Source organism: Dasypus novemcinctus, chromosome 7 (assembly GCF_030445035.2).
Source record: "Dasypus novemcinctus isolate mDasNov1 chromosome 7, mDasNov1.1.hap2, whole genome shotgun sequence".
Taxonomy (NCBI): Eukaryota; Metazoa; Chordata; class Mammalia; order Cingulata; family Dasypodidae; genus Dasypus; species Dasypus novemcinctus.
In genome coordinates this window covers 43,414,520-43,439,124 of record NC_080679.1, presented here as the reverse complement: position 1 = coordinate 43,439,124, position 24,605 = coordinate 43,414,520, and the positions used below count along the sequence as shown (strand labels likewise).

At 38.9% G+C, this 24,605-nt stretch overlaps 1 protein-coding gene across 2 annotated transcripts in view; it reads left to right on the top strand.

Annotated features, from left to right (window-relative positions):
- The first annotated feature begins 687 nt into the window (after positions 1-687).
- Positions 688-24,605, top strand: part of CDK15 (cyclin dependent kinase 15) — a 91,290-nt gene continuing 67,372 nt past the window's right edge. Inside the window, exons 1-6 of one of the 2 annotated variants that reach the window (XM_058300366.2) lie at positions 688-905; positions 1,565-1,714; positions 1,943-2,037; positions 9,420-9,499; positions 22,322-22,416; positions 23,187-23,249. In XM_058300366.2, coding sequence (XP_058156349.1) covers positions 783-905; positions 1,565-1,714; positions 1,943-2,037; positions 9,420-9,499; positions 22,322-22,416; positions 23,187-23,249 — 606 coding nt within the window. In that variant the 5' untranslated portion in view covers positions 688-782. Of the gene's footprint in view, positions 906-1,564; positions 1,715-1,939; positions 2,038-9,419; positions 9,500-22,321; positions 22,417-23,186; positions 23,250-24,605 lie in introns of both variants that reach the window. The other variant, XM_058300367.1, reaches the window with a different exon arrangement.

Here is a 24,605-nt window from a genome sequence, read left to right as displayed (position 1 = left end):
AAAACTAGACTGCCAACCCAGCTCAAGCCAGGGTTCTTGGCATGGCATGCTATTACATATAGTAAACATTAATTATATTTATGGGGAAGGAAGAAGGGAGGGAAAGCAAGAGAAAAGGAGAGATTCCACTCAAACTTCTGTTTCTCCACCATTGACCAACATCTGTACAATAAGAACAGCATATTTATCTTTAATAGATGTTCACTATATAGTTTTTGAACAATGGGTGAACGAATGAATAACTAGTCCTCAGGGACTATTGGGGATGTTATTGCTTGAAGGCAAAGATATGGAATAGATAACTTCAGCTTTCTTCCTGTTCTATGCATCTACTAAAAGTTAGGTTGCAAATTGAGTTTTAAAGCCTGAAACGCAAAATGCTTTCAGGTGAAAAGCAGGGAGAAAATACTCCTCAACGTTTCCACTCTTGTACCAGAGAAACCTAATAAATATTACCATTTATATGGATAAACAGTGTCAATTCACCAAAACTATGTATTCCAAAAGCACTAGCTTGTGGTTTAGGAAAACCCTAACTGTATTAGCCACCCGGTTTTCAGTTGTAACCATATGGATGCTGGCAGCAGCCTTTCTGATGTATAGTTTCTTGCACTGATAAAGGAAACTGCTGAAGTCATGAGGCTGCTCTAGGCAGAGCCCTCATGTGAGTCATGTGAAAGCTCCAGCGTTGCTGACCTCTGGCAAAAAAGGGAGCAAACGGGGACGGGAGAGGCAGAGGGGGAGAGGTTCAAGTGCGGTTTTCTCTTTGAACCTAGAAGATTATGGGTCAAGAGCTGTGTGCAAAGAGACTACAGCCTGGCTGCAGCTGCTATCCGTGTTTGGAGGGAGGTGAGGCACACAGCCGTCGGAGGAGTCCGCCTGGGATGATGGAGGCTGCGTTCCAGGTATTTGTATACCAGGCAGGAGCATCTTTCTCTGTTGATAGACCAAAGATTTCAGAGACTCCCTTTTGGTAGCAGCATCTGATTTTTTTCTGCGGTGGGTCTAAACCAATAAAAAGAACATTCTCTTAAAGTCACAGAGAATTTATGGCTGCTGTTATCAAATTTGGAGATTTTCTTGTAAAACAAGAGGGAGAAATAATCCTGTCTTTGGGCTACACGAAAACTCACTTGAGATAGAGAAAGCAGCTATTCTCTTTAAAATCTCTGGGTTACTAAAGTACACAGCTGTTATGCTAGACATTCAAAATTCAGTAATTAGCTCATGGTTATGACCAATACCATACTAGAAGATAAATTAAGTGGACATGAAAAAAAGCCTGCGTTAGAAAATTTAGAAAACATCTTTCAAAGAGACTGAGGTTAACCTAAGTGTCAAAATCAATTTTAAGTGAAAGAAAGGTACAGTGGTTCAGTAATTGATATCATTACAGTCTTTTTGAGGAATCTGACTTTCAGGAAGGTACCTTTTGGGGAAGGAGGAAGCTTAGAAAATATTTGAAAAGTAAAAATCAGGCAAATGAAAAAATGATTTATGCCAGCCACTGAATCTTGATTTTACACAAATTTTATTCCTTCGCTGTCTGTCTTTTCTCCTCTAGCTAACAGATCTAAAAGAAGCATCATGCTCTATGACTTCATTTCACCCCAGGAGACTTCAGGCTGTTGGTGCCCGGAAGTTCAAGAGTAAAAGGCCACGAAGTAACAGCGATTCTTTTCAAGAAGAGAATCTGAGGCAGGGTTTTCAGTGGGTGAGCGAGCAGCTGATGTTGATCATGAAGAATTTAGTGTGTGCTTGTCTAGAAAGGCTGGCCCTCACTCCCAGGGCAATTACTGAGCGTGCCTTTCTAAGCACACTCAGGCATGTGGTCTAATTTCCAGGGGCGGGAGTGGAGGTGGGGAGGTGGGAATGTCAAAGACTAAAAAAGTGTTCTTTCCTTCTTCCTCACCTCTTCCTCCTCCCCATTCGCCTTAAGCAGAGAAAGAGCCTCCCTTTTGGGGCAGCCTCATCATATTTGAACTTGGAGAAGCTGGGTGAAGGTTCCTATGCTACAGTTTACAAGGGGATTAGCAGGTGAGTGACTCAGAACTGGGAAAGATTTTAGAGATGATTGTCCCACTCCAACATTCAGAACTTGTGCTAGACGTGATAGTCAATAGGGAGGGGAACATGACCATTTAAGTAGCCTTGAAAGAGAAATCTGTTCTGCCCCAGTTAAAACCAGCCTGTTAAAATGTTTCTCAGTCCTTCCCATCTTGTATTTAATAGACTTTCTCTACTACTGACCCAAGGAGCAATTACTGCTTTTCAGCCTAGTGTGACATGCAGTTGGTGAGGTGTCTCTAAGTCATAGTCTGCATTGGCGAACATGAGTTTGCTGCTTCGTTTTTGCACTTTGCCTTCATGGTAGAAACTGATGTTGGTTCTGCATAGTACAATATGTGCAAAATGATAATTCCTGGGTTTTCTACACTTGTAAAATATTCAAAATGGCTGGAGAATAACCATACTGCTTACCCAGAATCAACATACTCATTTTGATAAACAACAACCTTTGTTAAACACATATGAAGGGCCCATGAACTGCACTCCTTTTTGTTAAGGTGGGGGAAGTGGGAAGTTCTGATCATTCTAATTTTTTTTACTCCAATAGAGAAAAAGCATGGTTCGATTGTGGTTAAGTGTTAATTTAAAATATTTAATGTAAATGGTACAAGATTTAATATTGTATTATATTATTTATCTTGTGTTATCTTTGATTTGCTTGTTAAAAACAGAATTTGAGGGTAAATGTAATTTTAAATATAGAGAGTCAGGATTTAAATCAATTCAACAGACTGTCCCAGGAACTGAGATTAAAAAAAGATTTCCTTCAAGGAACTCAGCTTAGGAAGAGGATGAAAATACATTTAGAAATACTTTCCCAAGTGCACAGAGATATATATAGAAGAATATTTCTTTTTTTTTTTTTTAAGATTTATTTATTTATTTAATTTCCCCCCCTCCCCTGGTTGTCTGTTCTTGGTGTCTATTTGCTGCGTCTTGTTTCTTTGTCCGCTTCTGTTGTCGTCAGCGGCACGGGAAGTGTGGGTGGCGCCATTCCTGGGCAGGCTGCACTTTCTTTTCATGCTGGGCGGCTTTCCTCACGGGCGCACTCCTTGCGCGTGGGGGCTCCCCCACGCGGGGGACACCCTTGCGTGGCACGGCACTCCTTGCGCGCATCAGCACTGCACATGGCCAGCTCCACACGGGTTGAGGAGGCCCGGGGTTTGAACCGCGGACCTCCCATATGGTAGACGGACGCCCTAACCACTGGGCCAAAGTCCGTTTCCCCTAGAAGAATATTTCATTGCAGCAAGATTTAGAATAGAAAAAATAAAATCCTAGTCACAAACATTGATTTATGGAGGACTAGCTAAATAATTACTGTACAATGAAATAGTATGCAACCATCTAAAGTATTAGATATACTAATATGAAAAGATGTCCGGTAATTTGAAAAAAGCAAGTTAAAGAGCAATATGTACTCTATAACATTTAGAAAAAAGCACTCAGATATACTGTGCATGTATAAATTTTATTGTGCGTAGAAGAGTCTGGAAAAATACACAAGAGATTATTAACAGTAATTACTTCTAGTGGTTGAAACTGGGGCATAGAAGGGAAAATCACTCAAACTTTTCATTTTATACTGTATAATGAAGGCACTACATTTATAATTTAAAGATAAGTTAAAAAAATATCAGCAATAGATGCCAAAGAGGCATTTGTCAATTGATCAATTACTCTTATGGCATAGAGTATCAACTTAAAATCAACAAACCTCATGCTTTTTTTTTTTTAGGAGGTACTGGGGATTGAACCCACAACCTCATATGTGGGAAGTAGGTGCTCAACCACTGAGCTACATCCACTCCTCAATGGGAATTGGTTTTTTTGTTTGGTTTTTAGGAGGTACCAGGGAACAAACCCAGGACCTTGTATGTGGGAAGCAGCCATTCAACCACTTGAGCTACATCTGTTTGAGACATCTTAATGGATATTTTGCCAAGGTCAAATTAATACAGGGAATCCTAGAAAAAAAATCAAATGTGATCCTTTATTGTTGGTGCTCTCAGCATCTTTAAAATGTTAATGTGTACTGCAACTGTCTAAGAAAGTTTCACAGTAGTGTACAAAGCATTTTCTAAACTTATTTGACCAAAAAACCTTTTTCAGGGGGGAGAATTTCACAGAGTCATGTACACTCTAAGGAAAACTTGGAAAATACTGAACATCATAAAACATTTTTAAGTTCTAAATTTCAAAGACATGGTCAGGCATACAAAAGAAATTAGTGAAAAGTATATGCAAAATATTCCAATATAAAAATGGGCAACTAGGCAAATCAAAGAGAATAGAGAAGGGTAATACACATAAGAAAGTCAGTTCCAGGGAGTGGCACCCACCACCATCCAAGGAGTTAGGCACCCACCTCCCACATGGGAGGTCCTAGGTTAGGTTCCCAGTGTCTCCTAAAGAAGACAAGTTGATGCAATGAGCAGATGCAACAAGCAGGCACAGAGCTGAATCAGTGAGCAGACACAGCGAGCAGACAACGAGCAGGCAGATGAGGGACCATCTCGGAGTGGGAGGAGAAAAAGTCAATTCCACAAGTTGTTACAAAATAAAAATTGAAATGGGATCATTCTTTTTAACTCTCAGCCAAAAAATGAAAATAAAATCACGCCCGAAAAGTAAACCCCATATTGAGGGAAGTATGTCAAAGGGACACAGGAACCAACTGAAAGAGTTCCAAGTGGCAAAAGTTGGGAGAATTTGAGCAATAAAATAAAGTAGTATTTAATCCAAAGTATAAAATAAATATCCATGAGTTCATATTAATAAAAATAAATAAAATTAATAAATGGAGAAGACACAAATCTCCCATGCAGAAGAATTCTAAATACTTAATGTAATACTCCTCCCTCAAGGAATCTCTACTGGTTAGGTATGGGCTGTATATAGTGACTTCCTTCCAAAGAGTACAGTATGGAAAAGCAGGGAGACTCACTTTACAGTGGAGAAATCTGACAAATCCTACCTCAGCCAGGTGATCAAAGTCAACAACAATAATCATAAATCATATTGAGGGAAGCGGACTTGGCCCAGTGGTTAGGGCATCCGTCTACCACATGGGAGGTCCACAGGCCTCCTTGACCCATGTGGAGCTGGCTCATGCGCAGTGCTGATGTGTGCAAGGAGTGCCGTGCCATGCAGGGGTGTCCCCGTGTAGGGGAGTCCCATGTGCAAGGAGTGCGCCCCATAAGGAGAGCCGCCCAGCACGAAAGAAAGTTCAGAAAGTTCAGGAGTGGCGCCGCACACACAGAGAAATGACACAACAAGATGATGCAACAAAAAGAAACACAGATTCCTGTGCCACTGACAACAACAGAAGTGGACAAAGAAAAACGCGCAGCAAATAGACACAGAGAACAGACAACTGGGGCGGGGGTGGGGGAGGGGAGAGAAATAAATAAATCTTTAATAAAAAATCATATTGATAGTATGTACTTTTGATATGCTGTGATGAAAATGGTACTTTACGCTGTGGTCTTCCACCTAAAAACCCATGATGTTAATCATGAGAACAGCATCAGATAAATTTCAGTACTGCAGCATCCTACAAAACCTGACCTGTACTTCTCAAAACTGCTGAGATCATCAAAAACAAGGAAAGTCTGAAAAACTGTCACAGCAAAGAGGAGCCTGAAGAGACATAACAACTAAATGTAATGTGCTATCCTGAATGGGATACTGGGGAAAAAAAAGGACATTAGGGGAAAACTGAATAAACTATGATAGACTTTAATAATAATGTTTCAATATTCATTACTTATAACAAATGTACCACACTGATGGAAATGTCAATAATAGGAGAAACGGCGCAGGGGGGGGGAGGGGGAGATATGGGAACACTTTGTGTTATACTATTAATTTTTCTGTAAATCTAAATCTTCTAAAAAAATTAAGTAAAAAAAATAAAAACTGCCCAGTGTTGGTGAGGGAGTGGCCAAGTGGAAACCCTCATGTCCAGTTAGTGATACAATCACTCTGTGAGAAATTTTGGGAACATGAGTACAACACAATAAAAATTTGTACACTGAGGGAAGTGGCTGTTGCTCAATCAGTTGGGCTCCTGTCTACCCTGTGGGAGATCCTGGTTTGCGTCCCAGGGCCTCCTTGTGAAGGTAGGCTTGCCTGCATGCTGCGCAGAACCACCCAGCCTGTGGACGCTGTGGAGTGCTGCCTAGCCTGCAAGTGCCGTGGAGAGATGATTCAGCAAGGTGATGCAACAAAAAAGGGAGACAAGCAAAAACACAGAAGAGCACACAGTGAATTGACACAGAGAGCAGACAGCAAGCAAGCTGCAAGGGGAGAGAGGAAATAAAAATAATAAATAAGATACAGACACAGAGGAACGCACAGTGCATAGACACAGCAGACAGCATGCAAAAAGCCTCAAGGGGGGGGATATAAAAAAAAATTTGTACACTGCATACTCTGATTTAGCAATTCTACCCCCTCCCTAAGGAAAGCATTAGTGTGGTGTGAAAAGAATGATCTACAAGTATGATTGTTACAGTATTTTTATCATAGCAAGATATTAAAAACAATCTAGAGCACTTGGAATTGAGTAAACACATTGCAATATATTTATGTGATGAAATATTTTACCATTATTTAGTGTCAGACTGTATAGGAATGAAAGGTAAGAAAAATGTTAAATTGGAGAAATAGATTGTGAACACTGATAAGAATCTTGTTATAAAAGACAGTATATTGTGTATGTGCTAAATCTTCTGTATTCCAGGTGCTTAGCTTGCTGAGCTTATAAAACAATTGATAAGGGGAGAGAAGAAGGAGATAGATAAGGTTGGGTGTGAGCAGACCATGTACATCTAGGAGGCCATGTAAGAATTTGGCTTTTAGTCTGAGTGAAATGGGGAGTTAATGGTGGATTTTGAACAGAAAAGTGACTTGGTTTTACTTTCATTTAAAAAGGATGCCCTTCAAAAGACTTGAATAGACATTTCTTCAAAGAAGATATGCAAATGGCCATAAGCACATGAAAAGATGCTCACCATCATTAGCTATTAGGAAAATGCAAATCAGAACCACAAGGAAATACCACTTCAGACCCACTAGAATGGCCACTATTAAATGATTTGGAAAATTGCAAGTATCAGAGAGGATGTGGGGAAATAAGAACACTCATTCATTGTTGACAGGAATGTAAAATGGTGCACCTGCTGTGGAGGACAGCTTGGCAGTTTTTCAGAAAGTTAAGTATAGAATTATCATATGACCTGGCAATACCAAACTTCTAGATAAACATCCAAAAAAATTGAGAGCAGGGATTTGAACAGGTATTTGCATATCAGTGTTCATAGAGGCATTATTCACAATTGCCAAAAGATGGAAGCAGTCCAAAGGTCTAATGACCAATGAATGGATAAACAAAATATGTTATATATTGTAGCAGTTTGATATTATTTATGAATTCCAAAAAGAAATATAGATTTATGTTTGTAAACTGTTGGTCCTCCAGCATGATAACCCTTTGGTTGTATTAGATTCAGCTGAGCTATCTGATTAAATTATGTTAAGATTAGGGCTCTGATCCAACCACATCATTAGTGTGACTCAGCGTTAAGTCTCAGCCCCCTTGGGGATAAAACAGATGCTCACACAGAGAAGGAGAACATAGAAGCAGATATGCAGGAAGAGAGAGTGCTCCATAGACAGGGCACCGGGAAGAGAGATGAGCTTGATAGTCTACAGCTGATGTGTAGAGAACAGAACAGCTGAGCCAGGAAAGAAAAGAGCACAGGGGAGAATGATAAAACCTTAAGAGGAAAGAGGAAGGCTGACCCCTCACACACATTGCCCGCCATCATGTATCAACAGGTGGTAACAGACTTTGGCTGAGAAAGTACCTCTTATGGTACCTTGAGTTGGACTTTTTAGGGCCTGGTAACTGTAAATTTCTACCCAAAATAAAAACCCTTTATAAAAGCTGACACTTTGCATTAGCATCCCTTCCCTTTGTACTTTGCATTAGCATCCCTTCCCTTTGGATGACTAATACATATACATACAGTGGAATATTATTCAGTCATAAAAGAATAAAGTTCTGCTACATGCAACAACATGGATGAACCTAAAAGAATTATGTTGGGTGAAATAAGCAAGGCACAACAGGACAAACATTGTTTGATTTCACTGACGTGAAATAATTGGAGTATGTAAATTTATAGAGTTAGAAACTGGAATATAGGTTTCCAGGGGCTACGTAGGGTTAGGGAATGGGGTGTTAGGGCTTAAATGTTACAGAGTTTATATTTGGGTTGATGGAAAAGTTTTGGTAATGAATGGTGGTGATGATAGTCACAACAATGTAAATGCAATTAACAGCATTGAATTATATATCTGAATGTGGTTGAAAGGAGGAATTTTAGGTATTATATATGTTACTAGAATAAAAAATTTTAAAACATAGTGAGCCCTATTATAAACTATGAACTATAGTTAATAGTACAATTATAAAAATGTTCTTTCATGAATTGTAACAAATATACCACATTAATGCAAGATGTTAATAATAAGGTCATGTATGGGACTTCTGTATTTTATGAATGATTTTTCTGTAAGTGTAGAACTTCTTTAATTAAAAAAAAAGAAAAGGATGCCCTTGTCTACTCTGTTGAGAATAGACTGTACAGGCACAAGTGTATAAGCAGTGAAACTATTAGGAAGTCACTGCAATAATTCACATGAAAAATAAGAATGAATCAGATAGGCACACAAAGGGAAAGAAAAGGAAAGCTGAATATCAAAATATTATGAGGATGGGAGAGCAGGTGTGGCTTAAGCAGTTGAGTGCCAGCCTTCCACATGGGAATTCCTGGGTTTGGTTCCTGATGCCTCTTGAAGACAAAACAAACAAGGAGCAGACAATGAGCAGACATCGAGCAAAACAATGAGCAGACAATGAGCAAAACCAAAAAAACAAGTAGGGAGTAGATATGGCTCAAGCAGTTACATGCCTGCCTCCCACATGGAAAGTCCTGAGTTCAGTTTCTGGTGCCTCCTAAAGAAAAAACAGACGATGAGCAGGCAACCAGCGAAAAATAACAAGTGAACAATGAACCAAAAACAACAACAAACAAAAACAGATGAGGGAGCCGTCTTGGGGGGGCTGGCAAAAATTTTTGGTAGTGTTTTCCCATATTCTCTAAATTTTCTATAATGAAAACATCACTTTTGGAATATGTAAATATAAACTTTTAAACAGTTTTATTTCAAGATAATTCATATACTGGAATTTAACTACTTTTGTTAAACCATCATTAGTATAAATACTGCTGTGAACCAGCTCAATAAGTGTGTACCCTTCACTCCCACTCCTCCAGGATAAACCAACAACTAGTGGCCTTGAAAGTCATCAGCATGAACACAGAGGAAGGAGTACCCTTTACAGCTATCCGGGAAGGTAAGAACAGTAAAAATGGACCCAAGGGGTCTATTTTGAGTTCTTGCTCTGGCCAAAACAAGCAAACAAACAATGCTGAGTCCATCCATTCAGCACCTAGTTTTTATTGTAGTTGTTGTTTACTAAAGACGTTGTAGGTTTACAGAAATATCATGCATAAAATAGAGTTCCTATATAGCACCTATTTTTGGTATTTTGATATTCTGAAGTATTATGTCACCTGACCAGAACTGCTAACTCAACAAGTAATTACTAAATACCTTCTGTGTGTTTGGCTCCCATGCTAGGTGTTAACGGCTATATATACTGCCCCCAGGAAATCAATGCAAAACAGAAAAAAATATAATAATATAATCACACAGATTCTCAGTGGGCAATCAACCTTAAATTAGCATATTATTTAGATTGCACTTGAAAAACTCTGTTTTCTGTATTTTTAGTGTTGTGCATTTATTTTCTCTCTATCCTGGACAGTATAACAAAGTGGGAGAGGAACCTTTGTGTCAGATGGACTTGGGTTTGAATCTTAGGTCCATCTTAGAGAGATTACCTATCTAAGACTTTTTTTTTAATGACAAAAAGATGATAATAGTACCTATTTCATTAAATATGATGAGGATTAAATGAGAAAATGCTTATAAAGCAGTTATCGCAGAGTCCATTTTCAGAGTTCAACAAATGTTGACCATTATTAATATTATTCCCTTCTTGTTCCTTTCCCATAGTGATATCTTGTTCACCATCAAGATAACTAATAATTTAAAAATCAGGAAACTAACATTGAAATAAATTGGTAAAATATAACTTATTAACTTTTTTGCATGACCCATTTGAAAAAAATGATGATAGAATCAATATCCAGTTCAGTGAAATGGTGCATCCACAGACTTAATGTTTCTCTCCTTTTAACTACTTCATCTTCTCTTCTTTATGGAGCACATACTTGTGTGCAAACCCAGGTATTGTGAAAGATGGAAAGAAAAAGCCCTGATTTCTATCATAAGTTGTTTTCAACTTAACAGAGCAAATAATTCAACTTATGGTAAATATTATAATAGAAGAAAAGGCCTTATAAACGAATAGGAGAGCGAGTTATCCATGGCTAATGTAGTCAGTAGATTTTGAACCGAGCATGGAGTGCTGGTTTATGCAAATAGATGTGGAAAAACCAATTAAGAAAATGAGTTTATAACTCAATTTGATGCCATTTTCAAAGTTCTTTCAGAGCCCAGGGGAAATATATCTTTTTGAATTCAAGTGTAAGGGCCAAATGGGTATTGGTTTAGCTGGGAGTCATCTTGGTAGGCTCAGGTGCTTCTGGAGGAAAGCCTGCTTTTAAGTGTTTAATTTAATGGAAGCTGCATTTACTAATCTGCTTATGAGTGGTCCCCAGGAAACGATGATCAGATTTGGAAAGAGATCTATGGATAGTTAAAGAATGTTTCTGGACATTGTAGCAATCTCCAGGTCACCAGCAAAGACAAGGGTGTCTGGGCCAGGGCCACCTGGTCCTCATGGAAATGCCTTCCTGCACTTAGGCTTGCCTATTGTTTAAGGCCAGCTTTGCTCAGATTTTGTCCACAGCCAAGTTTCTCAAGCTTGCCATTTCAACTGCAACAGTGAAATCTTTGGCCAATTTTGCTAACAGATGGTTCTCAGCATGGTTCAGAAGAGCTGTATCTGTACTCGCTCTGTATTCTAAATGTTCCTTTTATTGCATATTTACTGAGGAATTGCCTCTCCATCACAGGTGTTTGCAATTACATTCAGTATTCAATTGTGCACTTCCTTGGTTTGTTTTATGGATTTACCTTACTAAATGCTTTGCGTGTATAATATTAAAAACCTTAAAAGGATTTTTGACAGATAGGCGGTAATTAGGCATCCAGTTTCCAACAATGAATGTTTCTTTTTCCAGCAGTGTAAAAGCTAGAAGCACTTGTTGGAGGAGCCATCTCTCCTCAAGAAGATATGAGGCCTCATTTGAAAACTCTGGCACTGTCCAATTTTTCCTGTAAGAACTCTAAGGATGTGAGACCAGGGAGACAGGAGGTTAAATGAGAAGGGCTGGGAGGCAAAATGAGAACAGCTGGAATTCATTAGTTCAAATCCAGGGTCACTAGCTAAAAAGGCAACCAAAAGCCAGTGCAGAAACACTGAAAGAGTAATGCAACCTCCTTTAAAAAGCCTTGAAGCAGGAATTACTTTTCCTGAACAGTTTAGCTGCTCTGATGGTTCTGCAGCCAGAGATTTATTGAGTAGGGTTTTACTACATGTATGGTCTCTCTCTTTATGTAGGTACAATACATGAGGCAGTTTATTAGTCTGGTTACTTTGAGGACTATTTGCTTTCATTTGATCTTAACATGTAATATTGTGAAATTAGCAAAAGTATGGAGAACACTAATAAAAACAGTCTTAATACATGTGCCAGGTATTTTTTATGTGTTACCTCTCTCAATTCTTCAACCTTTAGAGGTAAATATTATTATTATTACAATTTTGTATATGTGGAAACTGCAGCTGGTTCAAATTCACATCGGTAATGAAGGGTTGAGCTGTGATTCAAACCAAAACCACCTGATTAAAAAATCCTACACTTTGTATGCATTTGTCTTAAAATTTTTACTGAGCATCTACTATGGCCAGCCACTGTGCTAACTGCTAGATAGATACATTATAGTCCACAAAACAAGACATTTTCTACCCTCATTCCTTTGCTAATTAAAAAGTTCAGCAGCCTTTGTAAAAACTTAGAAAATCTTTTATAATTGGCTGTAGAATAAATTTTTAAAATACTTATTTTTTGGGAATCGGATGTGGCTGAAGCCCTTGAGTACCCACTTACTACATGGGAGGTCCCAGGTTGGGTACCCTGTGCCTCCTAAAGAAGATGAGCAAGACAGCAAGCTGACTCGAAGGACTAGCCTCGAGAGCTGATGCAGTGAGATGATACAGTGAAGAGACACAGTGAGGAAACACAATGAGAGACACAGCAAGCAGGGAGTGGAGGTGGTCCAAGTGATTGGGCACCTCCCTTACACGTGGGAGGTCCTGGATTAAGTTCCTTGTGCCGCCTAAAAAGAAGACAGAGAGCAGACAGCAAACACAAAACAATGGTGCTGGGTGGGGGTGAGGGGGCGGGGAAGGGGAGGAAATTAAAAAAATAAATCTTAAAAAAAAAAAGCACTGGGGGTTTTAGTAATAGGCTATTTAAGTGAGACTAGAATTTTATTAAAAATAAAACTATCAGCGATATTATTCATTTCAACTTTGCCATATCCTTTTAAAATTTAATTTTGGTGTATGCTTTACAGGTGTGTGTATATATGTGTATGTATAGGTGTGTATAAAAAGAAAGAGTAATTCATGAACAAATTTTATAAATAAATAAAAATGCACATAAAATACATGCTCATGCATTTTTGACTGATGTAAATACGTAAGACATTGAAAACTCTTTAGCAGAAACATGGCATAAACAACATTTTAAGACATTCATCTGGGAGTGCGATTTAATGGAGTTCAAGGTAAACAGGAGGACCAAGAAGCTGATGCAGGGATATTAATTCTGATTTGCATTTGTGTAAGATGATGACACAACAAGGAAACACAATGAGAGACACAACAAGCAGGAAGTGGAGGTGGCTCAAGTGACTGGGTACCTCCTTCCCACATGGGAGGTCCTGGGTTTGGTTCCTGGTCCCTTCCAAAAAAGAAAAAATGAAGACAAGCAGAAAGTAAATGCAAAACAACAAGGGAGGAGAGGAAAAAATAATAAAATATAGCTTTATATATGTATATATTTATTTTTTAAACTAGGAGAAAAAAACTTTAATTTGAATAAGCTAATATTTAAAGTTTTTATACAAGAACAATGTATATTGCTTGATTTTATTAAGATTTATAGCAATATCTTATTTTAAATATCTCTATAAATGGTCAACTTTTAGTTTAAACCCAGGACTTTCAGCCTGTTAGCAGCATTTGCTTAGGAAACAGTCATATAGCTAACATTTTTTAATGTACCTGGCATTCAGTATAATCTTTTTTTAAAAACATAATCTTTTAAAACCCTTACATCAACTTTATGAGACAAATTTTTAAATTATTATTGTAGCAATGGATGAATTTAAGGTTTAGAGAGGTTGGGTAACTTACCTTAGGTCACAAAACTAGTAACCAGAGTTGTTAGTATTAGGGCCCATATATATTCTCTTATATTAATACTTTATTACAATAAATTTGGAAATGCTTAACTCAAGCATTTCTCCTTTAGGGTCAGTAAAAATAAAAACAGATATCTCTTATTATGATATCCTTTGCATAAACATTAGCAAAATGCAGAGACATCATTTTAAGGAATATAATATATAATATTGTATATTCATCAATTCTGATTCTAAACTTGACTCTACAACCCCGGTAATTGCAATGTTTAAATTAGAAGCAGTTTTAGCTGAGAATCTCTTAAGATTATTGCAAAGTAATTGTTCTCGATCCATATATGAGAAAACTGATCCAAAAATAGGCCAAGAATCCTCTCCAAGGTCATACAGTAAAGTGGAGGAGGAGTCTGATTAGAAACTCTGAGTCTCTGGTTACTGCATATAGGTTAGGACAGACCTGTTTAACAGGAAGTCCTCCCTGGAATGCAATCAAATAACACTGTTACATGCTGTAGCAGTTTGATATGGTTATGAATTCCAAAAATAGATACGGGATTATGTTTGTAACCTGGTCTGTACCTGGGCATGATTGAGTTATGATTAGGGCTTTGATTGGGTCACGTCATTAAGGGCATTAAGTCCCCTCCCCTTGGTGGGCGGGGATTCACAGATAAAAGGCGTGGCAACAGACGGAATTGAGGGTTTCTGATGGTGGAGTTTTGATGCTGGAGTTTGATGCTGAAGACTTAAGTTGGAGCTCACAGAGGCTCACAACAGAGGAAACAGAAGGCAGCCCCAGGAAGAAAGGGACCTTGAATCCAGAGAAAAGCAAGACCCTAGAAGGGAAGAATCCAGGAAGCCTGGACCCTCACAGCTGTGGTCAGCCATCTTGCTCCAACAAGAGCAGCCTTTGGTGAGGGAAGTAACTTATGCTTTATGGCCTGGTATCTGTAGGCTCCTACCCCAAATAAATACCCTTTATAAAAAACAACCAATTTCTGCTATTTTGCATCAGCAACCCTTTGGCTGACTAATACATGTGCTTATAAAACTAAATAATGCCAGAGTGACAATATGTGATCAGGATGACAATTCCAAATAAACTGGATAATTACTTATCTAATACTTGTCTAAATATTTATCTAATTTTTACCTGAATTTATCTAGATGATTTCTTTTTTTTTTTTTAAAGATTTGTTTTTATTTATTTAATTCCCCTCCCCTCCCCTGGTTGTCTGTTTTCTGTGTCTTTTTGCTGCGTCTTGTTTCTTTGTCCACTTCTGTCGTCGTCAGCGGCACAGGAAGTGTGGGCGACGCCATTCCTCGGCAGGCTGCTCCCTCCTTCGTGCTGGGCGGCTCTCCTTATGGGTGCACTCCTTGCGCGTGGGGCTCCCCTACGTGGGGGACACCCCTGTGTGGCACGGCGCTCCTTGCACGCTAGATGATTTCTTTTCTTGGAATACATAACTTGACTTGATTTGTGACACCCAGGCCAGAGAAATTATACTATCAGGGATGACAAACTCTTTTTCATTCAATGCCCCAATGGGGGTTAGGAGTGGAAATTGGCTCCATTATTGAATCCTGTATAAATTCGTTACAACTGGCCTGATCTTCCTTAATTTGCAAGCAATCATTGAGTATCACATGCCAGGGACTGTACTAGGTGATGGAGATGAAAAGAGAGCAAGTGGGACAAAGCCACTTACTGCCTGGTGAGGGCTCAGAGGACTTTGAGAGTCAACCTCATTCTTCCCTGTCAGTTATTTTATTTTCTTCCAAGCTAAAGCAGAAAGGAATAAAATAACACTAAAACATCTTAACCTAGTATACTTGCAAAGCATCAATTTTCCTAAGACTTTACTAATAATCGCAAATCCCAATGAGACTGACCAAACCAAGAAAATAAATATTCTTTTATCATTGCCAGATGAAAATGATAATCTTCTTCTAAATTGTTAAATACCTTACATGCATGAGAATCATATTAAATCTCACTTAATGTCCAACTAGTTGGCCATACCAGATACCTTTTTGAACATGTAGAATTAAAAAAAGTACTTTGCATTTTTAACACCAGCTGAATAAAGTTCAATTATGGGCCATTTTTCCTGATCTTTTGGATTATGTTGTTTTTCCTCAGGCGTTCTCTTTGGTTTCCTGTTTGCTCTCATGATCAAACCAAGTTAATGTGTATAAAATTCTTATAACACCACCTGGCACATAGTAAGCACTCAATGAGTGTATTTTTTTATCATCATCATCATTATAAAAGTATTTTCAAAGTGGTCAAAAAAAGTCCATTCCAATATTTAATGGGACCTCAGAGACCCCTGATTTATCTTTGTGTCCTTTGGAAAAAAAACACACAAAATAAATATACTTAGAATATGTTAATTATAAAACAATAACTTTACAGGAATCAGTATGCTCTGATTTTATGGCTTTCCCCCTCTCAGCTGACTTTTGCATCCCTCAGCTGATTAGCCTGCAGAACAAATACCACATCCTGCTGTGAAATTTATGAAGTAGTCTTGAAATTAGAAGAAAGACCTTTCCTTCCCAGATTTAAGACCCATACATCTGAATCTATAGGCATTTTAGATCTCTCTGGCGCACAGACCAAACAATATACCAACAATACCATGAGATAAATGCTTTAAACTTCACCTACTGTTTCATGTACATTCCCTATTAACTAAGCAAAATTCACAGTTTCCAAATAACTATTTCAGCAGTCCTAGGTGTTAGAAAAAGCAATAGACACAGCCCTAACACAAACAACATTTATAATCTAATGAGGGAGATGGATAGAGAAAAAAATAAGGAATAAGGGCATCTTCTACAGAAATGTTCTATGCCAACCAATTATAAGTATATAAATGATATTAGGTAATAAATGACCATTAATTCAATAGTAAATATTTTACTGAGTGCTTATAATGTGCCAGATATTGTTGAAGGCACTGATACAGCAATAAGCAAAAATGACCAAAGTGTCCGCTCTTTTCTGTTCTCAAGGATGGAGACAGGGAGTGGATATAGTTCAGTGGTTGAGTGCCTGCTTCCCATGCATGAGGTCCCGGGTTCAATCCCCAGTACCTCCTGAAAAAAAACAAAAAACAAAAAAGGATGGAGACAGACAATAAACAGATATACATTATATCAGGTGGTGATAAGTGCCATGGAGAAGAATAAAGCAGGGCACGGGGATAGAGGATCACTGTGGTGGGTGGCAGTGGAGGCTGCTATTTCATCTAGAGTGATCAGGGAAGCCCTTACCTTTACATGTAGCATTTGAACAGAGACTTGAGGGAAGAAAGGGAGGAAGCATGCAGATAGCTGAGAAGAGAGCGTTATCAGAAGAGATAACAGCAAGTATGAGAGACACCCCGGGATGGAAATGTGTTTGTAAATGTCCAAGGAACAGCAAGGAGGCCAATATGGCTGGAGTCGAGCAAGGATGGGAGTGTAAGGAGATGAGCACAGAGAGGTAATGGGGTGGGGTGAGGGGCAGATGGCCATTGTGAGTCCTTTAGTCTTTACTCTGAATGAGATCAGAGGCCACTGGAGGGTTTGGAGCACAGGGAGGGCATGACCTGACTTCCATTTGAGAAGTATCATTCTACCTGCCTGTTCTGTGGAGAACAGACTGCAGGAGTCAGGGGAGGAGGTAGACTAGTTAGGAGGCTGTAGCAGTTTGATAGAATTGATGAATTCCAAAAACAAATATTGGATTATGCTTGTAATCTGATCTGTACCTCGGCATGATTGAATTATAATTAGGGCATATGATAAAAGGCATGGTGAAGAACAGAATAGAGGGTTTCTGATATTGGAGTTTTGATGTTGGAGTTTGATGCTGAAGACTTAAACTGGAGCCCAGGGAAGTCAGCACACAGAGGAAAGAGAAGCCAGCCCTAGGAAGAAAGGAACCTTGAACCCAGAGAAAAGCAAGCCCTGGGAACGTAGGAACCCAGGAAGCCTGAACCCTCGCAGACGTCGGCAGCCATCTTGTTCCAAATAGACTTTGGCGAGGGAAGTAACTTATGCTTTATGGCCTGGTATCTGTAAGCTCCTACCCCAAATAAATACCCTTTATAAAAACCAACCAATTTCTGGTATTTTGCATTAGCATCCCTTTGGCTGACTAATACAGAGGCATTTGCAATAATTAAGCCCAGATATGATAGTGGATTAAACCAGGATGGTAGCAGAGGAAAGGCAAAAAGTAAGGGATGCTGGACATGTTTTGAAGGTATTGCCAAGAGATCTGCTGATGAACTGGGTGAGGGTGTGAGAGAAAGAGATGAGCAGAGTTGCCATTTACTGTAAGTGACTAATTCTCATAAAATAGATTAATAGCTTTAAAAGGTTTATGCAAAGAAATTGTGGATTGAGATAAGACTAATCATGCAAATATATGGGAACAACAGAGAGATGGCAAAACTGACCCTTTTCCTACTCCTCCAAAATGTAAATTATCTAGAGAACTACATGAAATAAAGATTTATATCCACTGTTGTTAGCAGTGAACCTCATCCTAAGTAGATACTATTCCTTGAGCTTTTAAACAAATGATAACATGAAGCCATCATAATTAACAAAACATTTAAAAAATAAGCACAGGTTGGTGGTGATAGGGTGTGGCTCAAGCAGTTGGGCCATTGTCTACCACATGGGAGGTCCAGGGTTTGGTTCCTGGTGCTTCCTAAAGGAGATGAGCAAGATAGCAAGCTGATGCAAAGGGTTGGCACAGCAAGCTGGCAACAAAGAGTCACAGTGAGGAAACACAATGAGAGACACAACAAGCAGGGAGCAGAGGTACCTCAAGTGACTGGGCAACTCCCTTACATGTGGGAGGTCCTGGGTTGAGTTCCTGGTGTCTCCTAAAAAGAGAACAGAGAGCAGACAGCAAGTGCAAAACAATGGTGGGGATGGGGTGGGGTGGGGTGGGGTGGGGTGGGGCGGGGCAGGAAATTAAAAAAAATAAATCTTAAAAAAAAAGCACTGGAGGTTTTAGTAATAGCCTATTTGAGACTAGAATTTTATTAAAAATGAAATTGATATCAGCGATAGTAGTTATTTCAACTTTGCCATATCTTTTAAAAATTTAATCTTGGTGTATGCTTTGCTGTATGTATGTGTATTGTACGTATATGTGTATATAAAGAGAAAGTAATTCAAGAACAAAATAAATAAATACAAATGCACATAAATACATGCTCACGCATTTTTCACTGATGTTGTAAATATGGAAGGCACTGACAACTTTTTAGCAGAAACATGGCATAAACAACATTTTAAGACATTCATCTGGGAGTGCAATTTAATGGAGTTCAAGGTAAACAGGAGGACCAAGGAGCTGATGCAGGGATATTAATTCTGATTTGCATCTGTGTAATGCTTTAGGTTTACCATATGTTTCACACATGGGCTCTGATGCCATTCTCAATCAACCCTGTAAAGTCAAGTCAGGAGAGATTTTATCTCACAGGAAGTGAATTGAGACAGGTTGAGATACTCTCCGGAGCCCACTCAGATAGGAAATGACAGGGCCAGGATTCACATTAGGGCTTCTGGCTCCACAGTCAGTTCTCTGTGAAGACACTCAATAAATATGTTTGATAAAATAAGTGCATGCCCTTGGCTGAGCATTGTAGTGGGTGGTGTGACAGCATCCAGAAAAGGAGGGAAAGTCACTCATCTCTATTTCCAAGTAGCCTTCACATTAAACACAGGCCTGTGAAATGGAATACTATATTTATAAAGCAACATATTGGTAAGAGTGAAATTTTTTAAATTAGCTCAAAGAAACAAGAGGGCAAAGAGTAAAAATGTCATTAAAGCGAAGTGGGGTTAACTTTGGTGGTAGGAGGTTCCCAGCTCAAACTGACTTAAGGAAATTCCCTACCCCACAGATCTGATAACTACAGGAGGCTTGCAGAGTTCAAACTGTCACCAGGAATCTATGTCTCACTATCTCCCAAGATTGCTTTTCTTGGCCTTAGCTGTATTCCCAGGCAGCCTTCGCCATTGTGATCTGGCCACAGCAACTCCCGGCTAAATCCTACAAGCAGAAAAGAAAGCAAAGTAAGGCTTTCCCACAGCTGCTTGGTTTTTATGCCCATCGCCCAACCAATCACCATGGCAAAGGGGGTGCTGTTTCTGATTGGCCAGGCTTGGTCACCTGCCCACCAGAATCAGCCCCACTACAATAGCTTGGAGTGGGGGAGGGGTCAGAATCAGGAGAGGGTAGGAAGAAGGTTGGTTCCCAAAGGAAAATAGAAATGTCTCTACTAGAAGGGCGAATGGATGGCAGCAGGGCAAAACAGCAGACATTCAATATAACAGGATAAGTAAGATTCCTGAGGAAAATAATTTTGTTCCAAATTTTGAAGGGAATATTTGAGTTTTGTGTGTGTGTTTTACTTTTGAAAACTTGTAATAACTCATGTATAACAAAATTTACCATTTTAACCATTTTTAAGTATACAACTCAGTGGCATTACATTCACAATGCTGTGTGACCTTCACCACCATCTATTTTCAAAGTTTTCTTCAACACCCCAAACAGAAACTCTGTAGCCATTAAGCACTGTCTTCCATCTCCTCTTCTCTGCAGCCCCTGGTAACCTCTAATCTACTTTCTGACTCTGTAAATTTGCACATTCTAGGTATTTCATGTAAGTGAAAAACATACAATATCTGTCCTTTTGTGTCTTATTTACTTACCATAATGCTTTCAAGTTTCATCTGTATTGTAACATGTATCAAATCATCATTCCTTTTTGGCACTGAATAATATTCCATTGCATGTATCTGCTACATTTTGTTTATTCATTCATTTGTTGATGGACATCTGCGTTGTTTCCACCTCTTACTTATTGTGAATAATGCCACTGTAAACACTGGCATCCAAATATCTGAGTTACTGTTTTCAGTTTGTTGGGGAATATACCTAGGAGTGGAATTGCTGGGTCATATGGTAATTCTATGTTTAACTTTTTAAGGAATTGCTAAACTGTCTTCCACAGCAGCTTCACCGTTTTACATTCCTACTAGCTATATATGAGAGTTCCAGTTTCTCCACATCCTTGCTATAGCAGTTTGATATTATTGGTGAATTCCAAAAAGAAATATTGGATTATGTTTATAAACTGATCTTTTCCTTTGGGCATATTAGGTTATATTGGATTCAGAGGTTTGCTTGATTAAGATTAGGTAAACCTCTTGTGCCAGTAGGGCGTTGAGTCCCCACCCTTTGGTGGGTAGGGACTCACAGATAAAAGGCATGGCAAAGGACATGTTGGAGTTCTGGTTGGTGAGGGAAGTAACATGCTTTATGGCCTGGTATCTGTAAGCTCCTACTCCAAATAAATACCCTTTATAAAAACCAACCAATTTCTGGTATTTTGCATCAGCACCCCTTTGACTGACTAATACACTTGCCAACACTTACTTTCCATTTTTTGATTATAGACGTCATTGTGGGTGTGAAATGATCTCTCATTGTGGTTGTGATTTGCCTTCCTCTGAGGCGTCATGAAGTTGAGCATCTTTTCATGTACTAATAGGTCATTTGTATATCTTCCTTGGAGAATTGGCTATTCAAGATGGTTGCCCATGTTTTCATTTTGTTGTTGAGTTGTACAAGTTCTTTTTGTTGTTTGTAATCATACAGATGTCTATGTAAGAGAGTTAGTACAGGAGATACATGAGATACAGGAATACCTTGCAGAATATTTGAGTTTTTATATTTAACTTTTCTTTTCCTTTAAGTCTTAAGGACAGTATTCATACAGGGGGTGCCCTAGCTGAGACTTATTATCTCCTCATTGGGTCTTTTCTGGTCTCCAACCTGCTAGAGCCAGTGATCTGGGTGGGGACAAAGAAATTGTCTATAAAGGGGAAGGATGTGTTTCCTACCCCTGGGCCCCAAAGACTGCCTTTAAGGCTGCCTCTAACAATCTAATAATGAACTGATATTGAAAAGTCAAGACGTAGACCCCAGCCTTCCCCACCCACACTCCCCCCAGCTGCCCAAGTTTGCCCCTCTCCTCTTTTCAAGTTTGCATTTTCTCCTTTCCACAGAGGTTTGCAACTTCCTTTCGGAAATGCCTTCCAATAGCTATCATGCTTAAATAAATTTTCATCCCACACTCTTATCCCTGCCTTCCACAATCACATAATCCCTGTTGACCCCCTGTGTGACTTTGAATTTGGGAGCATGGTCACATTTTGCCATGTCTTGCTCTAGAAGTCAAAAGGCCCCACTTCCTCCTTCAGTGGCCTTTATCTCTCCAGGCCTCCTCTCCTGTAGCTCTGAAGCAAGGATGATAAAATTCCCAGAGGAGAACATTGGCAAAGTGCTGTGAGTGCTTTAATAAAATTGATTGGGTAAATGGAGACATATGTTTTGCAACTGCTCTAGCCTGTAAGAAAAATAAGTTGTGCAGTACAGTGACTTGCCATTTAACAATTAAGGAAGGTCCGTTGTAATTTTAAATATTATTTCACAAGGGATTTTTTTCCAGCAATAAAAACCAGAATGGCTGATTTGAAATGTTTAAAAAATAAGTACTGCTTGCTATCTTGAAAGCAGCCCTTTCATTATCAATGATTGATTTAACATTTTATTTAATTTTTCTAGCTTCTCTCCTAAAGGGTTTGAAGCATGCCAATATTGTGCTCCTGCATGACATAATCCATACCAAAGAGACACTGACATTTGTTTTCGAATACATGGTAAGTTCACTCCAGCATTTTACAAAGCATGAGGAAAAAGCCTGGTGCGTGTATAATGAATCTGTTAATATTTTATGGCATGCTAAAACTTTCATGACAATGTGGAAGGTATCATGGAAATTTTCATTACTGTGATTAGTAGAGGCTTGCTGTTTTTGTGCCTATTCTTTAGTCCTGCTTCTTTACCCACTACTTTTGCTGCTGTCATTCTCTTTACCAACAGTAAGCATTTTGAGTTTGCCTCCTAAATAAGACTTTTGCATTTAATTTGTACCTATTTTTAATCACTCTTCTAAGTGATTAAATCCAGTGGGGTTTTTTTTTTCCATTCAAAATGAAGACATAAGTCATAGGATATTTAAAATTGTATTCAAGCTTACAACTCATTTTGTATTTTTGAGAGGAAAAAGTATTCAAATAAGCAGAAAGAAAACATAAGGTTATGTGTACTTCATTGCCTCCAAGGACACTTGGGGAGTAAAAAAAAATCCCTGCCTTGTGTTCAGTGGTATTTATTAAACATGAGTATCCCTGTGCCAAAAAACAAGCTTGCTTTTAAGCGCAGCCACATTGGAAAGACTTACTGTGTTTGCCCTTAGCAGTGACATCTCAGAAAACCTGGCTGTGTTCTCCTTGCACCTCATTCTCAGAAATTCTGAACTTCGTGATACCCTTTTGATACTCAGGCCTGTGGTCCACGTCAAGGTGGCAAGCCTAAACCATGAGCACTGCTACTTTCACTGCCTTCTCTTCTCTGCCGTTTTGTTCAGCACACAGACCTGGCTCAGTATATGTCTCAGCACCCAGGAGGGCTTCACCCCCACAATGTCAAGGTGAGTGCTTTGCAGGTCAGGACCCTCTTCTGTCTCACCCATAGGAAAAGAATTTTGAAACAAATTGCCATCACAATGCAAGGTTTCAAGATGGTAAGTGAAAAGATGAGCATCCCTGATATTCTATGGAAAAGTTTAGAAAAAAGGAAAAGGGAATGTCTATGGCTCGTGTGGTTGAGCTCCTGCCTCCCACATGGGAGGTCCCAGTTTGGTTTCTGGTGCCTCGTGAAAAAACAAAAACAGACAACAAGCAAAACAAACGAGAAAGACAACGTAGGGAAGCCAGTATGGCTCACTGGTTGAGCGCCAGCTTCCCACATACAAGGTCCCCAATTCAATCCCCAGCCCCGGTACCTCAAAAAAAGGAAAAAGGAAAAAAAGGAGTTGCCCCTAAAACTACAGAGCAGCGTCTAACTGTTCTCGGAGCAGCCTAACCCTATACATTGCGCAAATATGTCATATATATAAACCAATTAAAGGAATAACATCAAAAGGGAAGAAGGCAAGGTAGGCCATTGTAAAATAAATACCTTCTTCCTGGCAGATTACTGTGGGCTGTGATAAAGTTTGCACTGTACTTAGAGCTCCCGATAGAATTAGCAAACAGACTAGCTTTGTTGGATCTTAACTAGTTACCCTTTTGTGTGTTCTATGAGATCCTATTATGCATATGAGACCAACTTCCATTTTTCCAGTCATTGGGATATAAACAATAAACTCTTAACTAGCTGTAATTATACACCCATTATAAATTTTAGAAATTTCTTCTTGTATTTCCTACTTTCATTCCCTAAGGTTTCACTGGAATTAATTGACAATTGACTCTTAAAATAGCCATTAGAGAAATGTATCTGATGTGTTCATTCATTTAACAAACATTTCTTTATGTATCTTCATTTATTATTTCATTCAAGAAATATTTATTAAGTAGTTAGAATTGCAGTTTGAAAATTGAATGTTATATTTCTTGTTTTTGATGAGCTTAAAGTCTATTAGGAGGTATGAACAATTATATGGGCAATGAGAAGCAATGTTACAAGGGCCATGTTAAGTATGAATACTACGGGAGAACATACTAGGGGAACCTAATTCAGCTTTGGAGGCAAGAGGGTATGAAAGGTTTGGGGACAAGGGATTGAGGAAAGTGAAGAAGTTTAAAAACAGCTGTACAAAGAATGGGTGAGAAATCTAAATGGGGATTGTTTCTTTTAATGGTAGTGTTCAACTATTTGAATAGAAGAGGGGAGAAAGTAGGCAGTTGGATTGATCCAGGATTGGGTTTTTCCAAACATGTGAAAGAGAAAGAAAGGTGGATGAGAGAGTTGAGGAGATTGGCAAGAGAGTGACTAAAAGGTC